We start from the raw sequence: 25,171 nt of genomic DNA, 5'->3' as shown, positions 1-25,171 counted from the left end.
AAGCAACACTGACTTATGGACTGAGAGTGCTTTACCAATTTAATGCAATGGAATTTACAGGAAGTTCAAAACATAAATGTGGGTGATTGCATTATAGTTTCTGACAGCAAAATTGCACACTTGAACTTTAATAATATGTGTGTCCCACTGCACTTTAAACTTTTGGCTACCCGAGTGGAACAGTAAGGAAAGAAAAAACTCACGTCAGACTGGGTCTTAATTTATCTATTCAAATGTGATCGTATGGCGACATCTGCGGGAAGACAGATTGAATCACATTTAAAATGAAATAAATGAGGATATAATCCGTAGCTTGTTTAAAATTCACTAGTTGCAACAAAGCTAAACTTAGTCTGATATCAGATGGTGTTGAATTTGTTTTACAATATTCGTTGCCCTTCAAATTTTGCCCCCATATCAATCAGGGTTCAGTCACGTCAAGTGATTTTGCGTTTAGCCAATCAAATCTTCTCTTCTTCCCAGCCCGACCAACCAGAAACAAGAATGCTTCGAGGTCGAGGTTTGGCTTACGGGTGCCAAAAATTGCTCGGCATGTATGTGTAGAGCTGCATTGTAGTAGGATCGGTAAACCTGGGAAGGAAATAACTATAAGATCTGCTATCTGCGCAGGTGCTACGTAGTTTTTTCTGTTGACATTACACAATCGACCCAATGTGTCAACTGCACCAGACGGCATGAGAGGACACAGACTAGGTATGTTCAGGCAAAATAATGCGTATTTATTGACAAGAGTTGTTTAAAGTTGCGTAGTTTTATAAACGGACATAGTGGAGACAGTCGTCGTTGTATAATTTACCAACATGTTTCGGCAAACGAAGGCGGTGCTCCAGAAACTTCGATACTTAAGGTAAGTTAGGCTAACGGTTCAGTCAGCCTAGAGCTAACACACCTGCATCAATTCAATGATACCTGTGTGAACTGTTGAATTTGTAGCGTCACGACAACATTTACTGACTGATAATGTGACAATATGTTGTGATTTTATAGATGAGAGGGGGTTTGACTTTGTCGAAATGTGACATAAGCTGATGAAACAGCTGATGCAACCAGAGATGAGAAAGCATGCCTTTGGAGTTATCCGTTGAGAGTTTTATATTAGCTATTGTTTAGCTAATTTAGCTAGCTAGTCCTTAAGGGAATAGCAGGTTCAGTCACCTGGAGGCTTTTGAATAGATATGCTGGGAGTGTCAGATCATGTTAAAGGAAAGCACAGTGATACTAGCTTACATGGGTGTTACATTAATAAACACTACTAAATTTTGTTTGTTTTTCATATTCCCTGTACCACATACAATTTATGACTGCAGTATGTTTTAGACATAGATTTTATTGAAGAGGAAACTTATTAATTGAATAAACAGTATCATTATTCTTAATTCATGGGTCAAGGCTGGTTAGGGTCATGAAACCTTGACTTGGTTTGTTGGAGAATTATTGTTTATGATAAAACCAGTCTTGATTTTTCCTCATGTGATTTGAGGGTCTTAGGACAGAGGGTGGGGCAAATTTATGAATTGTGATAATGGGCTATATAAGTGAAATTTGGCTTGACTACTGTGGGCATGTTTTTGTTTGTGCAAGGATGGGTGAATTATTCTGAATGCTATGGAATATTATTGCCCCTCAGTTTCAATGGACAGCAGCATACTTGGAGGCTAAAGAGCACTTCAGCAGAGAGGGCTCTTCAGTATCAACCAGGACAGAAAATCCATGGCTTTACAGTCCAAGAGGTAAGTGTAACTCTGATTTTGTGTTTTATGTTTATTTACTGACACTGGCGCAATACAACAGTCTGCTAACTCCTATCATAAGCTTGGAAATATCTACTTAAAACTTTGGTTGGTAAACTTTCATGAATGGGGAAAATGCTTTTCTATTTTTCTGGTTGACTTTTTAAAGAACATAATGTGAATTTTGTCTGTTTTATGATGTAAGGTCTCACTATAATTTCACTGACCTTATTGGACAACCATTGATGTGAAAAAAATGTTAGTTTCAGCTGTTAATTGTGTTCTTTTCAACCTGTTCTTTTCTAGGTTGTAGCAGTCCCTGACTTGTTTCTCACAGCAGTGAAGCTGAGTCATGATAAAACTAGAGCTCAGTACCTGCATGCAGCCAGAGATGACTCCAACAACCTCTTCAGGTTGGTTTGAAAAACGTTATTCGTTACTCAAAACAGATTTGACTGTAGTAGAGTACGATTATTCTAACTCCATCTCTGCGATTACAGTTCACTTTTGATTTTGAAATGCTTGTGTTTATGTAACAGTGTTTTATTTAGACGTCTAAGTCACTGCACAACCTTGCACAAAAAGTTTAAAAAAAAGAAAAGATAACTAAAATACCTGTCCCTGTGTTTCAGTGTCCAGTTCAGGACAACCCCCATGGACAGCACAGGAGTTCCCCACATCCTGGAGCATACGGTGCTGTGTGGATCTGACAAATATCCTTGCAGAGACCCTTTCTTCAAGATGCTCAACAGGTCTCTGTCCACCTTCATGAACGCCTTCACAGGTACAGAAAAGTGTGTTTATATTCACATTAATAGTCAGTCTTATTATCCTTTTTTTCCTTACCAGAGGTGTTCATTAGTCCTAGGCACTGCTAAACAGTTCCTACAGTAGTATTTAGTGCCCAGAACACACTGTTTAATGCATCTATCATTGTGTTTAAGTTATTTAAAATGTTGTAGAGTGTTGACGTGCAGCAGTACATACTCAGAATAGCTGACGATGAAGCTTCACCATAACGGAATAGAAAAAGACTCCCAACTTTATGGACCTGCGGAAGTAGCTGATGAGCTTTTTGCACTGGTATTTTTCTGTTTGTTGAACAGCCAGTGACTACACCATGTATCCGTTCTCAACCCAAAATGGAAAAGACTTCCAGAATCTTCTGTCCGTCTATCTGGACGCAGTTTTCTTCCCTTGTTTACGGGAGCAGGATTTCTGGTGAGTTTTGACTGTTGCTGGACAGTCACAGTAACTGGATTAAAGTACGTGAATGCCTTAGAACAATGCAACTTCACTTTCATTTTATTTTCAGTTATGTTGCTCTGATTCTGTGTCAGTCTGGTACTAACTACATTACACTACATTAGGCTAAAACAGATCATGAAGAGTGTTAGTGAATATCACATGTCCGCTCTGTTACAGTCATATTGACTAAATCAGAGATATGTGGCTGGATTGTGTTTTATTTTTCCAGGCAAGAGGGCTGGAGGCTCGAGAATGAAAATCCCACAGATCCCAGCTCCCCCCTAGTGTTTAAAGGAGTGGTGTTCAATGAAATGAAAGGGGCTTTTGTAAGTTAACACTTTCTCAATCACTGCCATTAAACTTTCATAAGGATAACAATGATCTATTCCCATATACTGTAGTGTATGTAAGCTTAGTATAATGTTCTATTAGGATAGGCTTAAAATAACATACCCCTACATGATGTCTGCAAGTGAGGTCATTAATACTCACACTATTTCCATTTTGTCAGGTCCAGTGTAACGATTGAGTGAGGACACTTATTTTAATGACTTCAATTGGGACAATGTTAAATACTACACAGATATCCGAGGTGTTCATAATGTGTAATTAAATCATTAAACGTTATTATTATTATTATTAAAAAGTCCTGTGTGTGTGTGTGTGTGTGTGTGTGTGTGTGTGTGTGTGTGTGTGTGTGTGTGTGTGTGTGTTCATTCTCACAGTCGGACAATGAGCGCCTGTACGCCCAGCACCTTCAGAACAAGCTGTATCCAGACCACACCTACTCTGTGGTGTCAGGAGGAGAACCTCTGGCCATCCCCGACCTTACCTGGGAGCAACTCAAACAATTCCACGCCACACACTACTGTCCCAGCAATGCTAGGTAGAGGGACTGACACACACACACACACACACAGACACACACACACACACATATACACACACACACACACACACCATACAGATACAGAGTCTAGAAAAGTAAAGGAAGAGTGCTCTTGTCCCATAATGAAGCGACAAACAGTGTTTCATGTATAGTGCATGTTACCCCCCCCCCCCCCCCCCCAAAAAAAAAAATAAATAAATAAATAAAAATAAATAAATAAATAAAAGGGGAATAAGAGTAACAAACAAACATGGTTCACAGTGTGTTCTTTTTTAAACATTTTCAGGTTCTTCACTTATGGAGATTTGCCTTTGGAGCAGCATCTGAAGCAGATTGAAGAGGAAGCTCTGTCCAAGTTTGAATGCATCAACCCGAACACAGAGGTCCCCTCCCAGCCACAATGGAGCAGCCCTGTAAGTCCATAAATCAGACATATTACTGGTACATTTAATGGTGAAAGGTCAATGTGGTCTTTGAGATAACAAAACTGTTGTAACAATCCTGACTATTAAATTCAAAGGTTTCCTGCAGCATTTGACTTAAAAATGACTCAGACTGAGTAAGATATTGTGCTACATGTCTTCTATATATTGTCTGTAGTGGATGTATTGAATCGTCAGTCCTGTCTCACCGAGTTTTCTTGGTTTCCTCAGAGAGAGGACCATGTGACCTGCAGCCCTGATGCTCTGGCACCAGATCCAGCCAGGCAGAACACGCTGTGTGTGAGCTACCTGCTGGGAGAGTAAGATCACATCACCTCTTTCTATTTTCTGCTGTGTTTTTTCACCAAGACGTTTGTACAGAAACACATTGTAAAGCAGAATGACATTTAAAGGATTATGAAGCCACAGATACTGTTTTCTGCATCTTGTGTTGCTGATCTTTTTTGACCTTTACCTATGGTAGCTTGTGTAGTGGTGTTGTTTCCATACAAGACACCACACAGCAGTTCTCTTTTAAAAGTGAAGCTTTAACCCTGCTCTGTTATTCCTTAACATTTGATCCCTTATCCCCCTGTTTTTTCTGTCCAGCATCACTGACACGTTTGAAGGGTTCACTCTCAGTCTGCTGTCCTCTCTGATGATCTCTGGACCAAACTCTCCCTTCTACAAAGCTCTCATCGAACCCAAGTTAGGAACCGACTTCTCCTCTGTCGTAGGGTGTGTACACAGGCTTCAAGATAATAACAGCAAAGCTCTATCATACCAAGTTTGGATCAGTTACAATTTGATTTTACCAGTGAGGTTGGAAAGCTAACTAACTGACTGAGTGCTGACACTTAATGACCATTTCTGTATCCAAAGACCTACCTATCCAGCGCGTATCAAATGATCTGAGGTATTAGATCATTTGTCTTTTTAATAAGAGCTATTAAAAGCTCCATTACATTAATGCATTTATTGATAGCTAATTGAAACGTCCTATTCTGCAGATACGATGGCAGCACCAAAGAGGCGTCGTTTAGCATAGGACTGCAGGGAATGGCCGAGGAGGACACAGAGAGGGTGAAACAAATCATCACCCAAACCATCGATGACATTATAGAGTAAGTCCCACAGTCCCAGTGGCTGCTCTAGTTTATGTTTAATGGCTTGATTTTCTTAACGGCTCACAAATCTGCTGTGGAAATGAGGAGTAGAACTCAAAGTTGATGATAGTGTAATTTGTTTGACAAGTCTGCTCTAATACAGATAAGTTGTTCCAATAAAGGTGTAAAGGATTTGATTTACATGTAGCACTTTTCAAAACAGTAGATACAGAGGGGAATAGAAAATATTCTTCTTATAAACATAAGCCAGGCCAACACTGTTTACTGATTTTAATAGTACACCTGACTCAAATTTTGCTTTTGCAGCTCCATCACCACTTATAATGTGCATCACTCTGACATAGTCTGGCTTCTCTGTTTCACTGAAAATAAACAAGCAAACGATTCCCAACTTTATTTTTATTTTTTTATTTATTTTTTTTTTTCCAAGTCAAGAGTGACAAAAGCCAAAAACTACACAATATTTCTGTTACATGTCACTCCTAAAGTCCAGAGTCCAGAGCGATTGAAAGAATACAGCGATACCTTCACTGTAGGATCAGCTTATCTACATGTATGATTAAGAATGGACGGTTAAATGAGTCAGCGGGAAGAAAGCAGAAAGAGATGTCCACACTATATGACTCATTTCTACTTGTCATCTGACACAGGAATGGTTTTGAGGAAGAAAGAATCGAGGCTCTCCTCCATAAGATCGAGATCCAGATGAAACACCAGTCCACCAACTTCGGCCTGTCTTTGGCTTCGGTGAGTTCATTGCTTTTTATCGCTTAACTTTCATTTTGTGTCCACAACCGCAAGCACACTGCACATATTTACAAAGCTCCATCTGGACAGTTAGAAACATTAACAATTAACAATGTAAAACAGTTTTTACATGTTGGGTTCCTCACTCTTGACATTTCGTTTGTGTGTGTTTGTGTGTTTCTAGTATATAGCATCATCGTGGAACCATGATGGTGACCCTGTACAGCTGCTGCAGATCAGCGACAGCGTTGCCAAGTTCAAACAGGCCCTGGTGGAAAACCCTCTCTTCCTTCAGGACAAAGTCAAGCACTACTTTAAGGTGAATGAAACTAGTATTATTTTAAATATAAGTGATTGTATGTCTCTTGTATTGTTGCAAGTGGATTGCAGAGAAAAACTAAAATGACACTCAGGGGTCAAAGACAAACAATCCTACACATGTCTGTTTACCTCTTGTAATGGAAAAATAAAAGGAAGTAGTCTGATAAAATAAATGATTTGCCATAAAACAGAGTAAGTCAGAAGATCCATACAGTGTTTCCTGAGAAATTGACAGAAACATTCTCTCTCTTTCTCTTTCACATTGTTGAGGAACGTGATAATAAAATTCCTGGTTTTGCCCCATTTAACCAGACCATGTTTTAATGGATTCTTCCCTGGCCCATCTCCCATCCCTCCAACAATTTGGTGCAAAAAGGCTCAGTACCTTTTGTGTAATCCAGCTGACAAATAGATAAACAAAGAAACTAGAAGGCCGCTCAGAGAGCACAGACGTCCACCAAGGCCAGTGTCAAACAACATACACCAGACTTCAGAGAAAAAAATTCATATTCATAGTATATGATTGGGATCTGCCCCAAATTTTAATGGGTTCTTCTCTGGTCCATACCCCATCTCTCCACCAAGTTTGATGCACATTGGTTCATTACTTTTTAGTGTAATCCTGCTGACAAATGAATAGACATAGGTGAAAATGGGTGATGACCTCCTTGGTGGACGAAAAAAGGGACAGCATGCTGCAGACTGGGATTCACATCTTTACTTGTTAAACCAGTGCAGGATGATGTCCTTGTGACTGCACCACTAACTCCCAATGGCTGGGAGTTTGGAAGGGGTGGATCTCTTAAATAAGATGAAAATGGGGATAACGATACATACTGAACTTATGTACTTACAATTATATATTTGAGAAAAAACTTTCAACAAAAAGATTCAAAGATCCACTATTGCAGGTTCATATTTTCTGGCAGACAATTTCCCCTGCAGCCTTCAGGGAGGAAAATGTATTACAAAGTCAAAGCTTAATGTGAATCTCTTTTGATTCCTGTAGGGGGAATTTGTTTCTCGTGTCCCTCAGAGGTCAAAGATCAGGTTTAGCAGCCCTTTGGAGCTGGTTTGGTTTTTTGTCTCTTGTATGAGGTCATAGCAGGGCAGATACTTACTGACAGGAATGACTTCATGTCACCTCCTTCAGTTGAACTTCAAGTTTTGATGCTAATTCATGTTGTTCTGTCCCGCTTTGACTCCCCCGCTCACTATGAACCGACCCTGCAGGAGAACACACACAGACTGACCCTGTCCATGAGCCCAGATGAGGCCTACCTGGAGAAACAGGCCCAGGCTGAGGAGGAGAAGCTTCAGAAAAAGATCCAGGCTCTGTCTGACGGTGACAGGAAGGAGATCTATGAGAAAGGTAACAATGATGAACGGTGTCAGAAATCAACTCTGAGACTTTGTCCCTGTTGAAAACTGTCTGACCTCCCGATTGGCTTAGGGTGATTTTTTTTTCTCCTACTTGGAGTTCAGGTGGAAGGGATTTAATGTAGATTAATGAATTTATCAGTCAATGGCAGTTGAGCCACAAAGTGAATTTCAAACACACTGTTAACACTCTCAGGGTTTAAGCTCATCTTTCTATATGGGACACCTACAGAAAAACATGGGATAAACTCATGAAAAAAGAGATTGTGTTGCCATGTGAGTGTACCCAAAGTGTGTTACACAGTAGAGGATGTCTGAAAGTAAAGAGTGTCATTAGCCAAATTTAATCACTCCATTCAACTCCAGATTCATCTGGGTGGGCATGGAGGGGGCCCTAACTCTTTAAGACACTTCCTCAGTCCTCTTCAGTTAGTGTGTGTGATACACACTAGATTACCAGTGTAAAGTTTTCGACCAGAACCCTGCAAGTGTGTGACTGACCCAGGATGTAATGTAAAGCGCTTGTGATTCAAGTATCCACTGGATATTACAGTTATGTATTTGCCTTCTCGGAAAGGTCTGGAGCTGCTGGCTGTTCAGAGTGAAACCCAGGATGCCTCCTGTCTGCCTGCGCTCAAAGTGTCCGACATCGAGCCGACCATACCCATCACTCCTGTTCAAAACGGCACTGCAGGTACAGCGCAGTGTCGACCATGTCACACTTGTGACACTTGTGACATTTGCACAGTGATTGCAGCGTGGTATTTTTGTCAATATCACTCAAGTCAAGAGTGTTTGATGACACTCTGAAGTGCTTTCCCCTCCTAATCTCCACAGGAGGCGTGCCGGTCCAGTACTGTGAGCAGCCCACCAACGGCTTGGTTTACTTCAGAGCCATGTGTAGTCTCAACACCTTACCAGAGGATCTCAGGCTTTATGTCCCGCTCTTCTGCAGTGTTATTACCAGGTGAGTTAACCCTTGCAGTCTGCAGAGAAGAAGCTGGTTAAAAGCTGTTACTCCCCCCTCCCCTTATTAAATCTACATCCTCTCCAGGTCAGTGTTTATGCATGTTTCTATTTGTTTCATTAGGATGGGCTCTGGAGGTCTAGACTACAGGCAACAGGCTCAGCAGATGGAGCTGAGGACAGGGGGCATGTCTGTCTCCACCCATGTCATCCCTGACTCCACCCAGCTGGACATGTTCGAGCAGGTCAGTACTGAGTCCAAGTCCCTGGTCCATCCTGTGTGCAGTTTTCATGGGGATGTTGTGCTGCGATCCAAAAATGTCTTCTTTAACTGAAGTAGTTAAAAAGGGAATGAATTGCAGAATGAACCTTTAAACCAAAACTTTAAAACCGTGAAATGAGTAAGACGTTAGCGAATCCTTGCCTTGCCTTCCTCGACTGAACCACTGAAGGTTTGGTCTGTAATTGTGTGTTCACCCATGTGATGAAGACTGAAGAGATGTTGCATGCTCTCTGTGTCAGGGTGTCCTCCTGTCGTCCTCCTGCCTGGAGAGGAACCTTCCTCACATGTTCCAGCTGTGGAGCGACATATTCAACAGGTATGTCCTCCAACACAAACAGAGAAACATAAGCAAACGTCAATATGGTATTATCATTTAATAGATTGATGATGATTTTTTTTTTTTTTTTTAGACAAATCTGACTGTTGAGAAAATTACTCAACCTTTAATGTCTTTCCTCCAGCCCCCACTTTGATGACGAGGAGCGCCTGAGGGTGCTGGTGATGTCGTCAGCGCAGGAGTTGGCCAATGGGATTTCTTACTCCGGTCACATGTACGCCATGACCCGTGCAGGCCGTCACCTGACTCCAGCAGGAGACCTTCAGGAGAGTTTCGGTGGAATGGAACAGGTACCTGTTTGTTACATAGGTCAAGCTAAGATGATGCCATGTATGTTTTGGAGCATCACATACAGTAGGTCAAGCTAAGATGATGCCATGTATGTTTTGGAGCATCACATAGGTCAAGCTAAGATGATGCCATGTATGTTTTGGAGCGTCACAATGCCTTAGTTGTCTCAGACACCTGTATCTCCAGCATCCCTCTGTTGTCATTCATATGCTTTCCAGAGTAGTGCAGCTCCATAACAGCTCTACTATTAAAATTAAGTCATATATATATATAATATATAGTATATTATATATATTTATAATAAATAATTAAAAGTAATATAACTTCAGAAGATGAGCACTGAAAAGTAAAATAATAATATTTATAAGAAGAAATGTGATTTTTTAATTCAGTTTATTGACCATAATTACAATCCACTGTTCACTGGTTGTATGTAAGAATGACTGGACAACAATTTATAAATAATAAAATGTTTTATATAAAAATATTTATATTTATTTTATCATCTTTATATATATATATATATATATATATATATATATATATATATATATATTCACTTAAGTCATATTTTGATTGTGTGATCATATCATGTATCAAAATTTCTGTTGTCAAAATGAACAATTACAAGGAAATTATGACTAAAAAAGTACCAGAATTAGTTGAGGTTATTGTCTCATGTGATGCGACATCAGTTTATTTTTTAATTTGATGGTCACAAAGAAGTGCTCCTGATGCATGAGTAGTCATAACTGTCCACAAGAAAGGAGATGGATTCTTCCTGAATGTTAAGATACAAGGCTTTGCTCCAATATAAAAGTTAATAACATGATCAAAACAAACTGAACACCTGATGTCCTCAGGTTCAAACTTACTCAATCCTTTATTATCGAAACCCATAACAACACTGTGATAGTGATTTTGACCACACTGCCCAGTTGTATCATGTTTGTAAGCTTCCACTTCTGCATGTCAGACTGTTTTCTTCAGTCTTTGTGTTGTAGCTCAGTTGTTGTTGATATGTGTTCTGTGTTTTGTTTATTTGAACATTAGGTGAAGTTCATGAAGAGAATAGCTGAGATGCCAGACCTGAGCCAAGTTATCAGAACATTACCCAGGATCAAAAAGCACCTTCTCAACCCAGACAACATGAGGTGGGTTCATATTACAGCTGCTGATGATGAATGATGTTGGCATCATCTCCAGCAGTACGAGCACTGTAGGCTTTTTCTGTTATTTGTGTTTTTCAAATTGCTGCAATTTAACAAAAGAATATCAATATAGATACAATGTACAGGCTGTGCATCGTGAACATAGCATAGTTGTCTTACTTCAGATCTAAATGTGTGTTCCTTACAGATGTGCAGTGAACACAACTCCACAGAAACTGTCTGACACAGCAGCACAGCTGGAGAGTTTTATCAGGGACGTCTCTGAAAACAGGAAGGAGCGCAAACCTGTCAGACCAAATATTACTGAGGTAAGGTTTCAGGAGGCACACTGGGTGAATATACCAGTCAGAATATCTGACATATTGACTTGTTCAACAAATCAGAAATGCTTTTTACTTATTCTTTTTCTTTTCTTTGATGTTATTCCTTTAACAAAGAGACCACTAGACCCTCTGGATGATTCTGGACCAAGCAGGAAACTAATCTCTGTAAGTTCACTTTAGCTTTTCTTATTTCATGTTGTGCCATTTTTCATATTAAAGGTGTCTCATTAAGTTTACTAATTACCATAAACGGAAAAAGCAGTTGTTTTTGCAAGTGGCGGGTGAGGAGAATATGGAAAGTCTTGATTTCAACACTGACTGTAAAATATCAGACCACTTTTGTGAGATAAAGTCCACCAATCATCTCAATCATGGTCCAGTTTCTTTGTTTAATGGTGTATATAAAACATTTTCCTCCTCAGGAGCTGAATTTCCAGCCCTGTCAGATGAAAACCTTCTTCCAGATGCCCTTTCCCATCAACTTTGTCTGCGAGAGTATACGTACAGTACCGTTCTCCCATGAGGACTACGCCAGGTAACTGCACTGTTATTTAATCACTTAGTTTACATAGTTCTGGATTTCACCATAAATGTCATTTTGAGTGACATTCAAACACCTTTGACAGTATTGTATGCTTTTTCTTTTCTCTGAATGAAATTCCTGTTAAAATTACCAACTGCTTAGGAACTGTTTGTATTATTCGTCTTGTAATAATTTTGAAAAAAAACATAATTTTTTGTACAAATAACTTCAGTAAAACTTCCAGGGCCTAGTCTAAATAACAACTTTATTCCTCTCTATCCTTTCTCTCACTGTCAGTTTGTGTATTATGGCGAGGATGATGACGGCTAAATTTCTCCATGGAGAGATCAGAGAGAAAGGCGGAGCCTACGGTGGCGGTGCCAGGATGGGAGGCGGTCTGTTCTCCTTTTACTCGTACAGGTGAGGAGATGTTCGCCAACTCCATTCTATGGTGTATGGGAAGCGTTTTCTGATTACCTTGCTGAGTTGACAATTTGACATTTATTACCAGTATTAGACATCGCCATGTTGGGATCCTCTTCTAATAGAAAGAATGTGACTTGTGAAAATGCTGCCCAAGTTAAATTAGTGGGTTGAAAAAAAGAAAAAAGAGATTTTGCAAAATATATTTTTTGATATTAGTTTTCTAGGAGAATCCACAAGAGCTACAATCCTTCACTGAACATGAATAAACCCAACTCAGTTATGAAGGGGCTGAGTATAAGCTTGGAGATATATTAGGATGAACAGGAACAAGTAGAATGTTAAATACAGAAATGTTTAAAACAGTAAACATTGAGTTTCAACAGTGTGTTGACCCCAGTTTATATCTCCTGTGTCTCTCAGGGACCCCAACTCAGTGCAGACACTATCTGCTTTTCGTAAAGGCGTCGATTGGGCGAAGTCGGGACAGTTCACCCAACAAGACATAGATGAAGCCAAACTGTCGGTCTTCTCCGCTGTCGACTCACCTGTGGCTCCAGCAGACAAAGGTGAGGCTCCAATTTGATTCAACTGTGAAGCATCCTTACATCAACTACATCACTTCCCTTAATTCACATCAAATCCTTTTAGCATTTACTTTAAATTACAAGCATCATTAATGTCATTACACTGGAAAATAGGTTCAAAACTGCTCTATAATCTTTTAAACTGTGCTGTAATGATTAAAAATACCTTAATGTGGGGCGTCGCGTAGCGCAGTGGGTTACGCAGGCGCCTCATATATAGAGGCTACAGTCCTCGCTGCAGCTGGCCCCCGGTTCAACTCCCGCCTCGGACGGCCCCCCCCCTGCATGTCATTCCCCCTCTCTCTGCCTCCCCATTTACTGTCTCTCTACTGTCCTGTCCATTAAAGGCACAAAAAGCCCAAAAAAATAGTAATAAAAAATAAAAAAAACCTTAATGTATGTAATGCGGGTGTTTTTAGATACTTAAAATTCAGATTTAATTGTTTTGTCATTAAGCTCTCAGTGTTGAGATGTTAAGCATAAGAAAACCTCAGAGAAATGTTTGAGTTTCTCTTAACAGTTTTTTTTGCCCAGTTTTTATTCTCTTATTTATTTGTATAATTTTAAATTGAATAACCACTGTGTTTGACTGGTGAAACAAAGGACACTATTTTAAGATTTTTTTTTTTTTTTTAGATTTAACAATTAATGGTTTAATTGGAAGGATGATTGACAGATTAATGATGAATATTACAGTTCATTTTTGGTGCTTGGGCTTCTATGTGAAATTGTTTGGGTTGTGCTACAGTAAAATCTGACACTAGTTTGGTGTTTGTGTTGCAGGAATGGGTCGTTTCCTCAGTGGACTCACAGATGAGATGAAGCAGAGTCACAGAGAAAGACTCTTCGCTGTCACTCGTGAAAACCTGGTGGACGTGGCCCAAAGGTAAAAAAAAAAAAAAAAATCCTTGAACTTTTTAATTGAACTCTGTAAACTCCCAGTAATGCTACTAGTGTTGATGTGTTCTACTACTACAGTTATATGGAAGTATTTCTATGTTGTATTAGTAGTTGTGCTGGGATAGGCTCCAGCCCCCCCGCGACCCTACTAGAGGATAAGCGGTAGAAAATGAATGAATGAATTAGTAGTTGTAAGGTAATTTAGAACTGTGAAGAAACTGCATGTAAAACTCATAATAGTCAATGTAGTTCAAAAAACCATTCACATTTTTTGTAGACAAAGTGTGAAGCATGTTTTCTTTGTGTTGTTTTCCTGCAGATACTTGAGTATCGGCCAGAGGACCTGTGGTGTTGCCATCCTTGGTCCAGAGAATGAGACAATAAAGAAAGATCCCTCATGGATTGTAAAATAATCAGTAGATTTTGTAATTGAAAACTTGGACCTCAGATGTACCACAGTGGAAAGACTGAAAACCCACAGGTGGCTGTCTTATTAGGACTTTATTTTAAAAAATAAGATGAAGCGCAAAATACAAAGAGATCTGAGAAGAGTTAGTCGTAATCTGATTCTTCAGATTAATAACTTTTTGTTGGCAGGACCGCAACAGCTGGGCCAGCCCTATAATTTGGAATGTGACTGACTGAGTGATGGTACTTGTACCACTGCTCAGCGGAGTGCCGAGCCACAGTCTGCCAAGCTGCTCTTGTTTCCCTGCTGCTCGGAAACTGCATTTGCAGTTTTGCTCATCCTCTCTCTCTCTCTCTCTCTCACTCTGGCTTTAATAAAGGCAAAAGCCTGAAAAAATAACAAAAAAAAGAAAAATTGTCTCTCTCTCTCTCCCCTAACTAACATCACAGTTATTAAATCAGGATTTGACCAGAGTTAAGACATATACTAGGTTTTGACATAGACTTGTTTCTGAAATACTATACTATGGTATTTTGATGAATTGCTACACTATGACGTTTTAATGACTTACTATACTTTGACTGTAGGGGCCAGAACTTGTATCAGAGCGAAAGCCGAAGTGTTTCCTCTCCTATCCACACAGCTCACACCGACACCTCTTGTAGATGAAAACAAAAAAGGGTTTTATTGATCCAATGTCCCTCATTCACAATAAAGTTGAAAATAAAACAGTTGGACTGAAGAATGCCTCTCCAATACAACTCCACAACACGGTGGGAAAAGCAGTGCAGCTCCACTCCGGCACACTTTTTCTACAGAGCCTCTTTTAATTGACACAACTCTGATACAGAGGCCCTGTACTGCCGTAAAGTGTCGGCAATCTATAGGCTACTACACACTGTGTATTTATAACAGTAACAGACATACAAATACAATTGCAACATCAAGTGTAAATTATACATATACTGTTCGACTGCAAATTAAATTTGAATCTTACAATGACATTTGTATGACATTTTTATGACTAACTATACCATGACATCTTATATGACATACTATACTAAGACTTGTGCCAAAGGACCTTAGGAGAAAATGTCAATTTGTTCAAAGTTCAGGACTAAAACCTTTGGTGCAGCAGCTTTCAGCTTTTATGGTCAGAGCCAATGGAACAGTCTCCCACAAGGATCTGAGAGTAGCAGGAAGTGTTGAAGTTTTCAAACATGTTCTATTTTATTGTTGTATTTTATTCTATTTCATCTGCTCTTTTATCATTATTTTTCTAATATTATAGCTTGTATCTCATTGTCACCTTTCGTACTTGTTTTGTTAAACTTAAATTGGTAATCTTTGAAGCACTTTAAACTGCACTAACCTGTATGAAAAGTGTTATACAAATAAAGGTTGATTGATTGATTGATTTTTTCGTTTTTATGACGTTATTCTGCCTTACTACACTTTGACGTTTTTATACCATGACATGCCTCAACCATCATCCAACTTCGCTTCCACTCAATGCCCGCATTCATGGTCCCGCCCCCCAGTACCTGTCTGACCTCCTCCACCCCTATACCCCGTCCTGAAACCTACAGTCCTCGGATACTGGTCTGCTCTCCACCCCCTACACCAGCCTGCGATCTTTCGGTGTCAGAGCTTTCAGTTATTTATTGTTACTATACTACGATGTTTCTATGACATTTTTATACCATACTATGACATTTTTTATGACATTTCTTTTGCCTTACTGTACTATGACGTTTTTATATCTTACTATGACGTTTTTATGCCTTACTATACTATGATGTTTTTAAGTCTTACTATACTATGACCTTTTAATGCCTTACTATACTATGAAGTTTTTATGACATTTTATGCCTTACTGTACTATGACGTTTTTATGCCTTACTTTACTATGATGTTTTTATGACATTTGTATGCCTCAGTATACTATGAGGTTTTTATGTCTTAATATACTATATCATTGTTATGCCTTACTATACTATGTTTCATTGTCTCAGTATAGTAAGGCATAACAATGACATAGTATATTATGATTTTTTAATTAATTGACATTTTTATGCCTTATCATACTATGACGTTATTATGCCTTACTATACTATGACGTTTTTATGACTTTTTTTTTTTGCCTTACTGTACTATGATGTTTTTTTGCCTTACTATTGTACCCCTTTCACCATCGGTTCGTTAGGTTTTTAATTACTTTATGTTTCTTTAAATAAAGTATTAAACCGCTTTAAACTCAAATTTATATAATCTGGTGAAAGAGAAATGACTATGACTCTCACAAATAATTAGTTCGAGGCTGACTGTGACGTTTTAATGCCTTACTATACTATGACGTTTTTATACCTCACTATACTATAACGTTCTTTATGCCTTACTATACTTTGACCTTTGTTAAACCTTACTATACAACAACGTTTTTACGCCTTACTATACTATGACGTTTTTATACCTCACTATACTACGAAGTTTTTACGCCTTACTATACTATGACTTTTTTATACCTTACTATACTATGACGTTTTTATGCGTTACTAAACTATGACGTTTTAAGGCCTTACTATACTATGACGTCTTTATACCTTACTATACTATAACGTTCTTTATGCCTTATATACATTGACCTTTGTTAAACCTTACTATACTACGACATTTTTATGCCTTACTGTACCATGACATTTTTATACCTTACTATACTATGACATTTTTATGCCTCATTATACTATGTTTTTATACCTTGATGTTTTACCTATATCATTGTTATGCCTTACTATACTATGATTTTTTAATGACATTTTTATGCCTTACCATACTATGACGTTATTCTGCCTTACTATACTATGACGTTTTTATACCTCACTATACTACGACGTTTTTACGCCTTACTATACTATGACTTTTTTATAGTTTCTATACTATGACGTTTTTATGCGTTTATACTATGACGTTTTAATGCCTTACTATACTATGACGTTTTTATACCTTACTATACTATAACGTTCTTTATGCCTTATATACATTGACCTTTGTTAAACCTTACTATACTACGACATTTTTATGCCTTACTGTACTATGATATTTTTATACCTCACTATACTATTACGTTTTTATGCCTTACTATACTATGACGTTTTTATGACTTTTTTTTTTGCCTTACTGTACTATGATGTTTTTATGCCTTACTATTGTAACCCTTTCACCATCGGTTCGTTAGGTTTTTAATTACTTTGTTTCTTTAAATAAAGTATTAAACCGCTTTAAACTCAAATTTGTTAAAATCTGGTGAAAGAGACATCTACATGTAAATACATTGTCTAGGGTTAGCTATGACTCTCACTCTCACAAATAATTAGTTCGAGGCTGACGGGAGTACTCCTGGTTTTTCCTTAATAAAATGCAATGAATTATATGAACTACCTTATTAATATAAACACCAAGCAATAACATACAAAAACACAATATTTCACTTTTTGGATATGTATTAACACACTTAAATTGCACAGAAATCATAAACACTCAAACGAAAATAAACAATTATGAAATAAATTATCCCAAGTGATCCTTAGTCTTCAGTCTGTTCAATCTGAGTGCACTTTGTTTGGATAGTTATTTTAGCATGCTTGCATTTTGGTTTGTTGGCGCGCTTTAAAGTTTGAGCTCATGAAGAAACAGGACAACAGTACCTCCGTATGGGCAATGGAAACAGTCCCTACCGCAAAATCCCCCTCGTGTCTCTCTGACTAAAGCAGCACAGCAACGATGAGCAGCACGGTCCTCAGCCTCACCCAGCAGCTGGAAAAGTCCGTCCACGGCGCCCAAAACGCACCGCGACATCTTCCTCTGACGTCCGTACAGGGGATGAATGCGAAGAATGCTAGCACCGGCTCTCCCACAATAGTGGAGGCTAGGCTAACTCAGCTAGCTCACGTTGCACTGTGTGTCGACAGCAAACAGTCCCAAACTCACTCACTTAAGAGCGTGGTATCTGGTAAACTCGTTCACAGTCCAACAGAAAGGAATAAAGACGATAAACACGGCATAGTCTGTTTCCAATCTCACACGTGTCGGAGTCTCTACTCCACACCATTTTTTCCCATAGTTCTGCAGTGCTCTATTCTTCTTCTACTCTTCACACAGGTGAACCGGAAATATCAACTCTTTAGGGTCATTACTTCTCAAACGGAACCAGAATTACCTGTTAGCTTTTAAAATACTGAACAGACCATCTTTTAAAGGCACATATTTTTTTTTACTATAAATTATTTATGCATTTTAACTTCTAAATTCTAATTTACCTCCATGTAACATGAAATTAACCATGACAACTGAATATTAATCAGGCATCTTATTAACTTGAAATAATTACACCTTTTAAAGGAGAAAAAAATTCATATAACTGCTATTTATCAGGCTATGATGTTTTTATGCCTTACTATACTATGACGTTTTGTACCTAACTATACTATGATGTTTTTATGATGCTTTTATACCTAAGTATACAATGACGCTTTTATGACATTTTTATACATTACTATAATATGACGTTTGTATGACGTTTTTAGGCCTTACTATACTATGTTTTTTTTTTTTCTAATGCCTTACTGCCTTAATGACTATGACGTTTTTATACCTTTCTATACTATGACGTTTTTATGTCTTACTATACTATGACCTTTTTATTCCTTACGATACATACGATGTTTTTATGACATTTTTGTGCCTTACTATACTATGAATTTTTTATACTTTACTATACTATGACTTTTTATGCGTTACTATACTATGACGTTTTAATGCCTTACTATACTATGACGTTTTAATGCCTTACTATACTATGACGTTTTTATACCTTACTATACTATGACATTTTTATACCTTATGATACATACAATGTTTTAATGCCGTTTTTATGCCTTACTATATTATGACTTTTTATGCCTTACTATACTATGACGTTTTTATGCGTTAGTATAATATGATGTTTTTATACCTTACAATACTATGACTTATTTATGTCTTACTATAATATGACGTTTTAATGCCTTACTATACTACGACGTTTTTATGTATTACTATACTAAGACGTTTTTATGTCTTACTATACTAAGACGTTTTTATTCCTTACTATACTATGATGTTTTTATACCTTACTATACTATGACGTTTTTATACCTTACTATACTATGACTTTTTTATGTCTTACTATAATATGACATTTTTATGCCTTACTATACTATGACGTTTTTATACCTTACTATACTGCGACGTTTTTATGATGTTTTTATGCCTTACTTTACTATGACATTTTTGTACCTTACTATACTATGACGTTGTTATGACGTTTTTATGCCTCATTATACTATGATGTTTTTATGGCGTTTTTATGCCTTACTATACTATGACTTTTTTATACCTTACTATACTGTGACGTTTTCATGATGTTTTTATGCCTCATTATAATATGATGTTTTTATGGCGTTTTTATGCCTTACTATACTATGACTTTTTTATACCTTACAATACTGTGACATTTTTATGATGTTTTTATGCCTTACTATACTATGATGTTTTTATGCCTTACTGTACTATGATGTTTTTATGTCTTATTATACTATGACGTTTTTATGACATTTTTATGCCTTACTATTCAATGACGTTTCTATGACGTTTTTATTCCTTACTATATTATAACATTGTTTATGCCTTACTATACGTTGACCTTTGTTATACCTCACTATATTACGACGTTTTTATGCCTTACTATACTATGACGTTTTTATACCTTACTATACTATGACGTTTTTATACCTTACTATACTATGACGTTTTTATACCTTACTATACTATGACGTTTTTATACCTTACTATACTATGACGTTTTTATACCTTACTATACTATGACGTTTTTATACCTTACTATACTATGACGTTTTTATACCTTACTATACTATGACGTTTTTATACCTTACTATACTATGACGTTTTTATACCTTACTATACTATGACGTTTTTATACCTTACTATACTATGACGTTTTTATACCTTACTATACTATGACGTTTTTATACCTTACTATACTATGACGTTTTTATACCTTACTATACTATGACGTTTTTATACCTTACTATACTATGACGTTTTTATACCTTACTATACTATGACGTTTTTATACCTTACTATACTATGACGTTTTTATACCTTACTATACTATGACGTTTTTATACCTTACTATACTATGACGTTTTTATACCTTACTATACTATGACGTTTTTATACCTTACTATACTATGACGTTTTTATACCTTACTATACTATGACGTTTTTATACCTTACTATACTATGACGTTTTTATACCTTACTATACTATGACGTTTTTATACCTTACTATACTATGACGTTTTTATACCTTACTATACTATGACGTTTTTATACCTTACTATACTATGACGTTTTTATACCTTACTATACTATGACGTTTTTATACCTTACTATACTATGACGTTTTTATACCTTACTATACTATGACGTTTTTATACCTTACTATACTATGACGTTTTTATACCTTACTATACTATGACGTTTTTATACCTTACTATACTATGACGTTTTTATACCTTACTATACTATGACGTTTTTATACCTTACTATACTATGACGTTTTTATACCTTACTATACTATGACGTTTTTATACCTTACTATACTATGACGTTTTTATACCTTACTATACTATGACGTTTTTATACCTTACTATACTATGACGTTTTTATACCTTACTATACTATGACGTTTTTATACCTTACTATACTATGACGTTTTTATACCTTACTATACTATGACGTTTTTATACCTTACTATACTATGACGTTTTTATACCTTACTATACTATGACGTTTTTATACCTTACTATACTATGACGTTTTTATACCTTACTATACTATGACGTTTTTATACCTTACTATACTATGACGTTTTTATACCTTACTATACTATGACGTTTTTATACCTTACTATACTATGACGTTTTTATACCTTACTATACTATGACGTTTTTATACCTTACTATACTATGACGTTTTTATACCTTACTATACTATGACGTTTTTATACCTTACTATACTATGACGTTTTTATACCTTACTATACTATGACGTTTTTATACCTTACTATACTATGACGTTTTTATACCTTACTATACTATGACGTTTTTATACCTTACTATACTATGACGTTTTTATACCTTACTATACTATGACGTTTTTATACCTTACTATACTATGACGTTTTTATACCTTACTATACTATGACGTTTTTATACCTTACTATACTATGACGTTTTTATACCTTACTATACTATGACGTTTTTATACCTTACTATACTATGACGTTTTTATACCTTACTATACTATGACGTTTTTATACCTTACTATACTATGACGTTTTTATACCTTACTATACTATGACGTTTTTATACCTTACTATACTATGACGTTTTTATACCTTACTATACTATGACGTTTTTATACCTTACTATACTATGACGTTTTTATACCTTACTATACTATGACGTTTTTATACCTTACTATACTATGACGTTTTTATACCTTACTATACTATGACGTTTTTATACCTTACTATACTATGACGTTTTTATACCTTACTATACTATGACGTTTTTATACCTTACTATACTATGACGTTTTTATACCTTACTATACTATGACGTTTTTATACCTTACTATACTATGACGTTTTTATACCTTACTATACTATGACGTTTTTATACCTTACTATACTATGACGTTTTTATACCTTACTATACTATGACGTTTTTATACCTTACTATACTATGACGTTTTTATACCTTACTATACTATGACGTTTTTATACCTTACTATACTATGACGTTTTTATACCTTACTATACTATGACGTTTTTATACCTTACTATACTATGACGTTTTTATACCTTACTATACTATGACGTTTTTATACCTTACTATACTATGACGTTTTTATACCTTACTATACTATGACGTTTTTATACCTTACTATACTATGACGTTTTTATACCTTACTATACTATGACGTTTTTATACCTTACTATACTATGACGTTTTTATACCTTACTATACTATGACGTTTTTATACCTTACTATACTATGACGTTTTTATACCTTACTATACTATGACGTTTTTATACCTTACTATACTATGACGTTTTTATACCTTACTATACTATGACGTTTTTATACCTTACTATACTATGACGTTTTTATACCTTACTATACTATGACGTTTTTATACCTTACTATACTATGACGTTTTTATACCTTACTATACTATGACGTTTTTATACCTTACTATACTATGACGTTTTTATACCTTACTATACTATGACGTTTTTATACCTTACTATACTATGACGTTTTTATACCTTACTATACTATGACGTTTTTATACCTTACTATACTATGACGTTTTTATACCTTACTATACTATGACGTTTTTATACCTTACTATACTATGACGTTTTTATACCTTACTATACTATGACGTTTTTATACCTTACTATACTATGACGTTTTTATACCTTACTATACTATGACGTTTTTATACCTTACTATACTATGACGTTTTTATACCTTACTATACTATGACGTTTTTATACCTTACTATACTATGACGTTTTTATACCTTACTATACTATGACGTTTTTATACCTTACTATACTATGACGTTTTTATACCTTACTATACTATGACGTTTTTATACCTTACTATACTATGACGTTTTTATACCTTACTATACTATGACGTTTTTATACCTTACTATACTATGACGTTTTTATACCTTACTATACTATGACGTTTTTATACCTTACTATACTATGACGTTTTTATACCTTACTATACTATGACGTTTTTATACCTTACTATACTATGACGTTTTTATACCTTACTATACTATGACGTTTTTATACCTTACTATACTATGACGTTTTTATACCTTACTATACTATGACGTTTTTATACCTTACTATACTATGACGTTTTTATACCTTACTATACTATGACGTTTTTATACCTTACTATACTATGACGTTTTTATACCTTACTATACTATGACGTTTTTATACCTTACTATACTATGACGTTTTTATACCTTACTATACTATGACGTTTTTATACCTTACTATACTATGACGTTTTTATACCTTACTATACTATGACGTTTTTATACCTTACTATACTATGACGTTTTTATACCTTACTATACTATGACGTTTTTATACCTTACTATACTATGACGTTTTTATACCTTACTATACTATGACGTTTTTATACCTTACTATACTATGACGTTTTTATACCTTACTATACTATGACGTTTTTATACCTTACTATACTATGACGTTTTTATACCTTACTATACTATGACGTTTTTATACCTTACTATACTATGACGTTTTTATACCTTACTATACTATGACGTTTTTATACCTTACTATACTATGACGTTTTTATACCTTACTATACTATGACGTTTTTATACCTTACTATACTATGACGTTTTTATACCTTACTATACTATGACGTTTTTATACCTTACTATACTATGACGTTTTTATACCTTACTATACTATGACGTTTTTATACCTTACTATACTATGACGTTTTTATACCTTACTATACTATGACGTTTTTATACCTTACTATACTATGACGTTTTTATACCTTACTATACTATGACGTTTTTATACCTTACTATACTATGACGTTTTTATACCTTACTATACTATGACGTTTTTATACCTTACTATACTATGACGTTTTTATACCTTACTATACTATGACGTTTTTATACCTTACTATACTATGACGTTTTTATACCTTACTATACTATGACGTTTTTATACCTTACTATACTATGACGTTTTTATACCTTACTATACTATGACGTTTTTATACCTTACTATACTATGACGTTTTTATACCTTACTATACTATGACGTTTTTATACCTTACTATACTATGACGTTTTTATACCTTACTATACTATGACGTTTTTATACCTTACTATACTATGACGTTTTTATACCTTACTATACTATGACGTTTTTATACCTTACTATACTATGACGTTTTTATACCTTACTATACTATGACGTTTTTATACCTTACTATACTATGACGTTTTTATACCTTACTATACTATGACGTTTTTATACCTTACTATACTATGACGTTTTTATACCTTACTATACTATGACGTTTTTATACCTTACTATACTATGACGTTTTTATACCTTACTATACTATGACGTTTTTATACCTTACTATACTATGACGTTTTTATACCTTACTATACTATGACGTTTTTATACCTTACTATACTATGACGTTTTTATACCTTACTATACTATGACGTTTTTATACCTTACTATACTATGACGTTTTTATACCTTACTATACTATGACGTTTTTATACCTTACTATACTATGACGTTTTTATACCTTACTATACTATGACGTTTTTATACCTTACTATACTATGACGTTTTTATACCTTACTATACTATGACGTTTTTATGACGTTTGTATGCCTCATTATACTATGATGTTTTGATGGTGTTTTTATGCCTTACTATACTATGATTTTTTCATACCTTACTATACTGTGACGTTTTTATGACGTTTTTATGCCTTACTATACTATGACGTTTTTATGACATTTTTATGCCTAACTATACGTTTTTATGACGTTTTTATTCCTTAGTATACTATAACATTTTTATGCCTTACTGTACTATGATGTTTTTATGCCTTAATAAACTATGATGTTTTTATACCTTACGATACATATGATGTTTTTACGACGTTTTCATGCCTTACTATACTATTACTTTTTTATACGTTTCTATACTATGACGTTTTTAGGCCTTACTATACTATGACCTTTTTTAACGTTTTCATGCCTTACTATACTATTACTTTTTTATACGTTTCTATACTATGACGTTTTTAGGCCTTACTATACTATGACCTTTTAAT

The 25,171-nt window shown here is 35.6% G+C and overlaps 1 protein-coding gene across 1 annotated transcript; it reads left to right on the top strand.

The window, feature by feature from the left end:
- The first annotated feature begins 587 nt into the window (after positions 1-587).
- pitrm1 (pitrilysin metallopeptidase 1) lies at positions 588-15,516 on the top strand. The gene is made up of 27 exons (XM_022761833.1): positions 588-868; positions 1,649-1,751; positions 2,058-2,164; positions 2,384-2,535; positions 2,858-2,972; positions 3,229-3,325; positions 3,725-3,885; positions 4,175-4,301; positions 4,542-4,630; positions 4,920-5,048; positions 5,321-5,434; positions 6,088-6,184; positions 6,369-6,503; positions 7,739-7,877; positions 8,463-8,579; positions 8,723-8,852; positions 8,976-9,096; positions 9,374-9,450; positions 9,596-9,761; positions 10,816-10,916; positions 11,122-11,242; positions 11,372-11,422; positions 11,680-11,792; positions 12,078-12,200; positions 12,627-12,772; positions 13,574-13,676; positions 14,010-15,516. Exons 1-27 carry the CDS (start codon positions 822-824, stop codon positions 14,101-14,103), a joined length of 3,075 nt encoding a protein of 1,024 aa, XP_022617554.1. The 5' UTR covers positions 588-821; the 3' UTR covers positions 14,104-15,516.
- The last annotated feature ends 9,655 nt before the right edge of the window (positions 15,517-25,171 follow it).

Source organism: Seriola dumerili, unplaced genomic scaffold, assembly GCF_002260705.1.
Source record: "Seriola dumerili isolate Sdu_G_001 unplaced genomic scaffold, Sdu_1.0 BDQW01000432.1, whole genome shotgun sequence".
In the NCBI taxonomy this organism is placed as follows: domain Eukaryota; kingdom Metazoa; phylum Chordata; class Actinopteri; order Carangiformes; family Carangidae; genus Seriola; species Seriola dumerili.
This window is presented reverse-complemented; position numbering and strand designations above follow the sequence as displayed.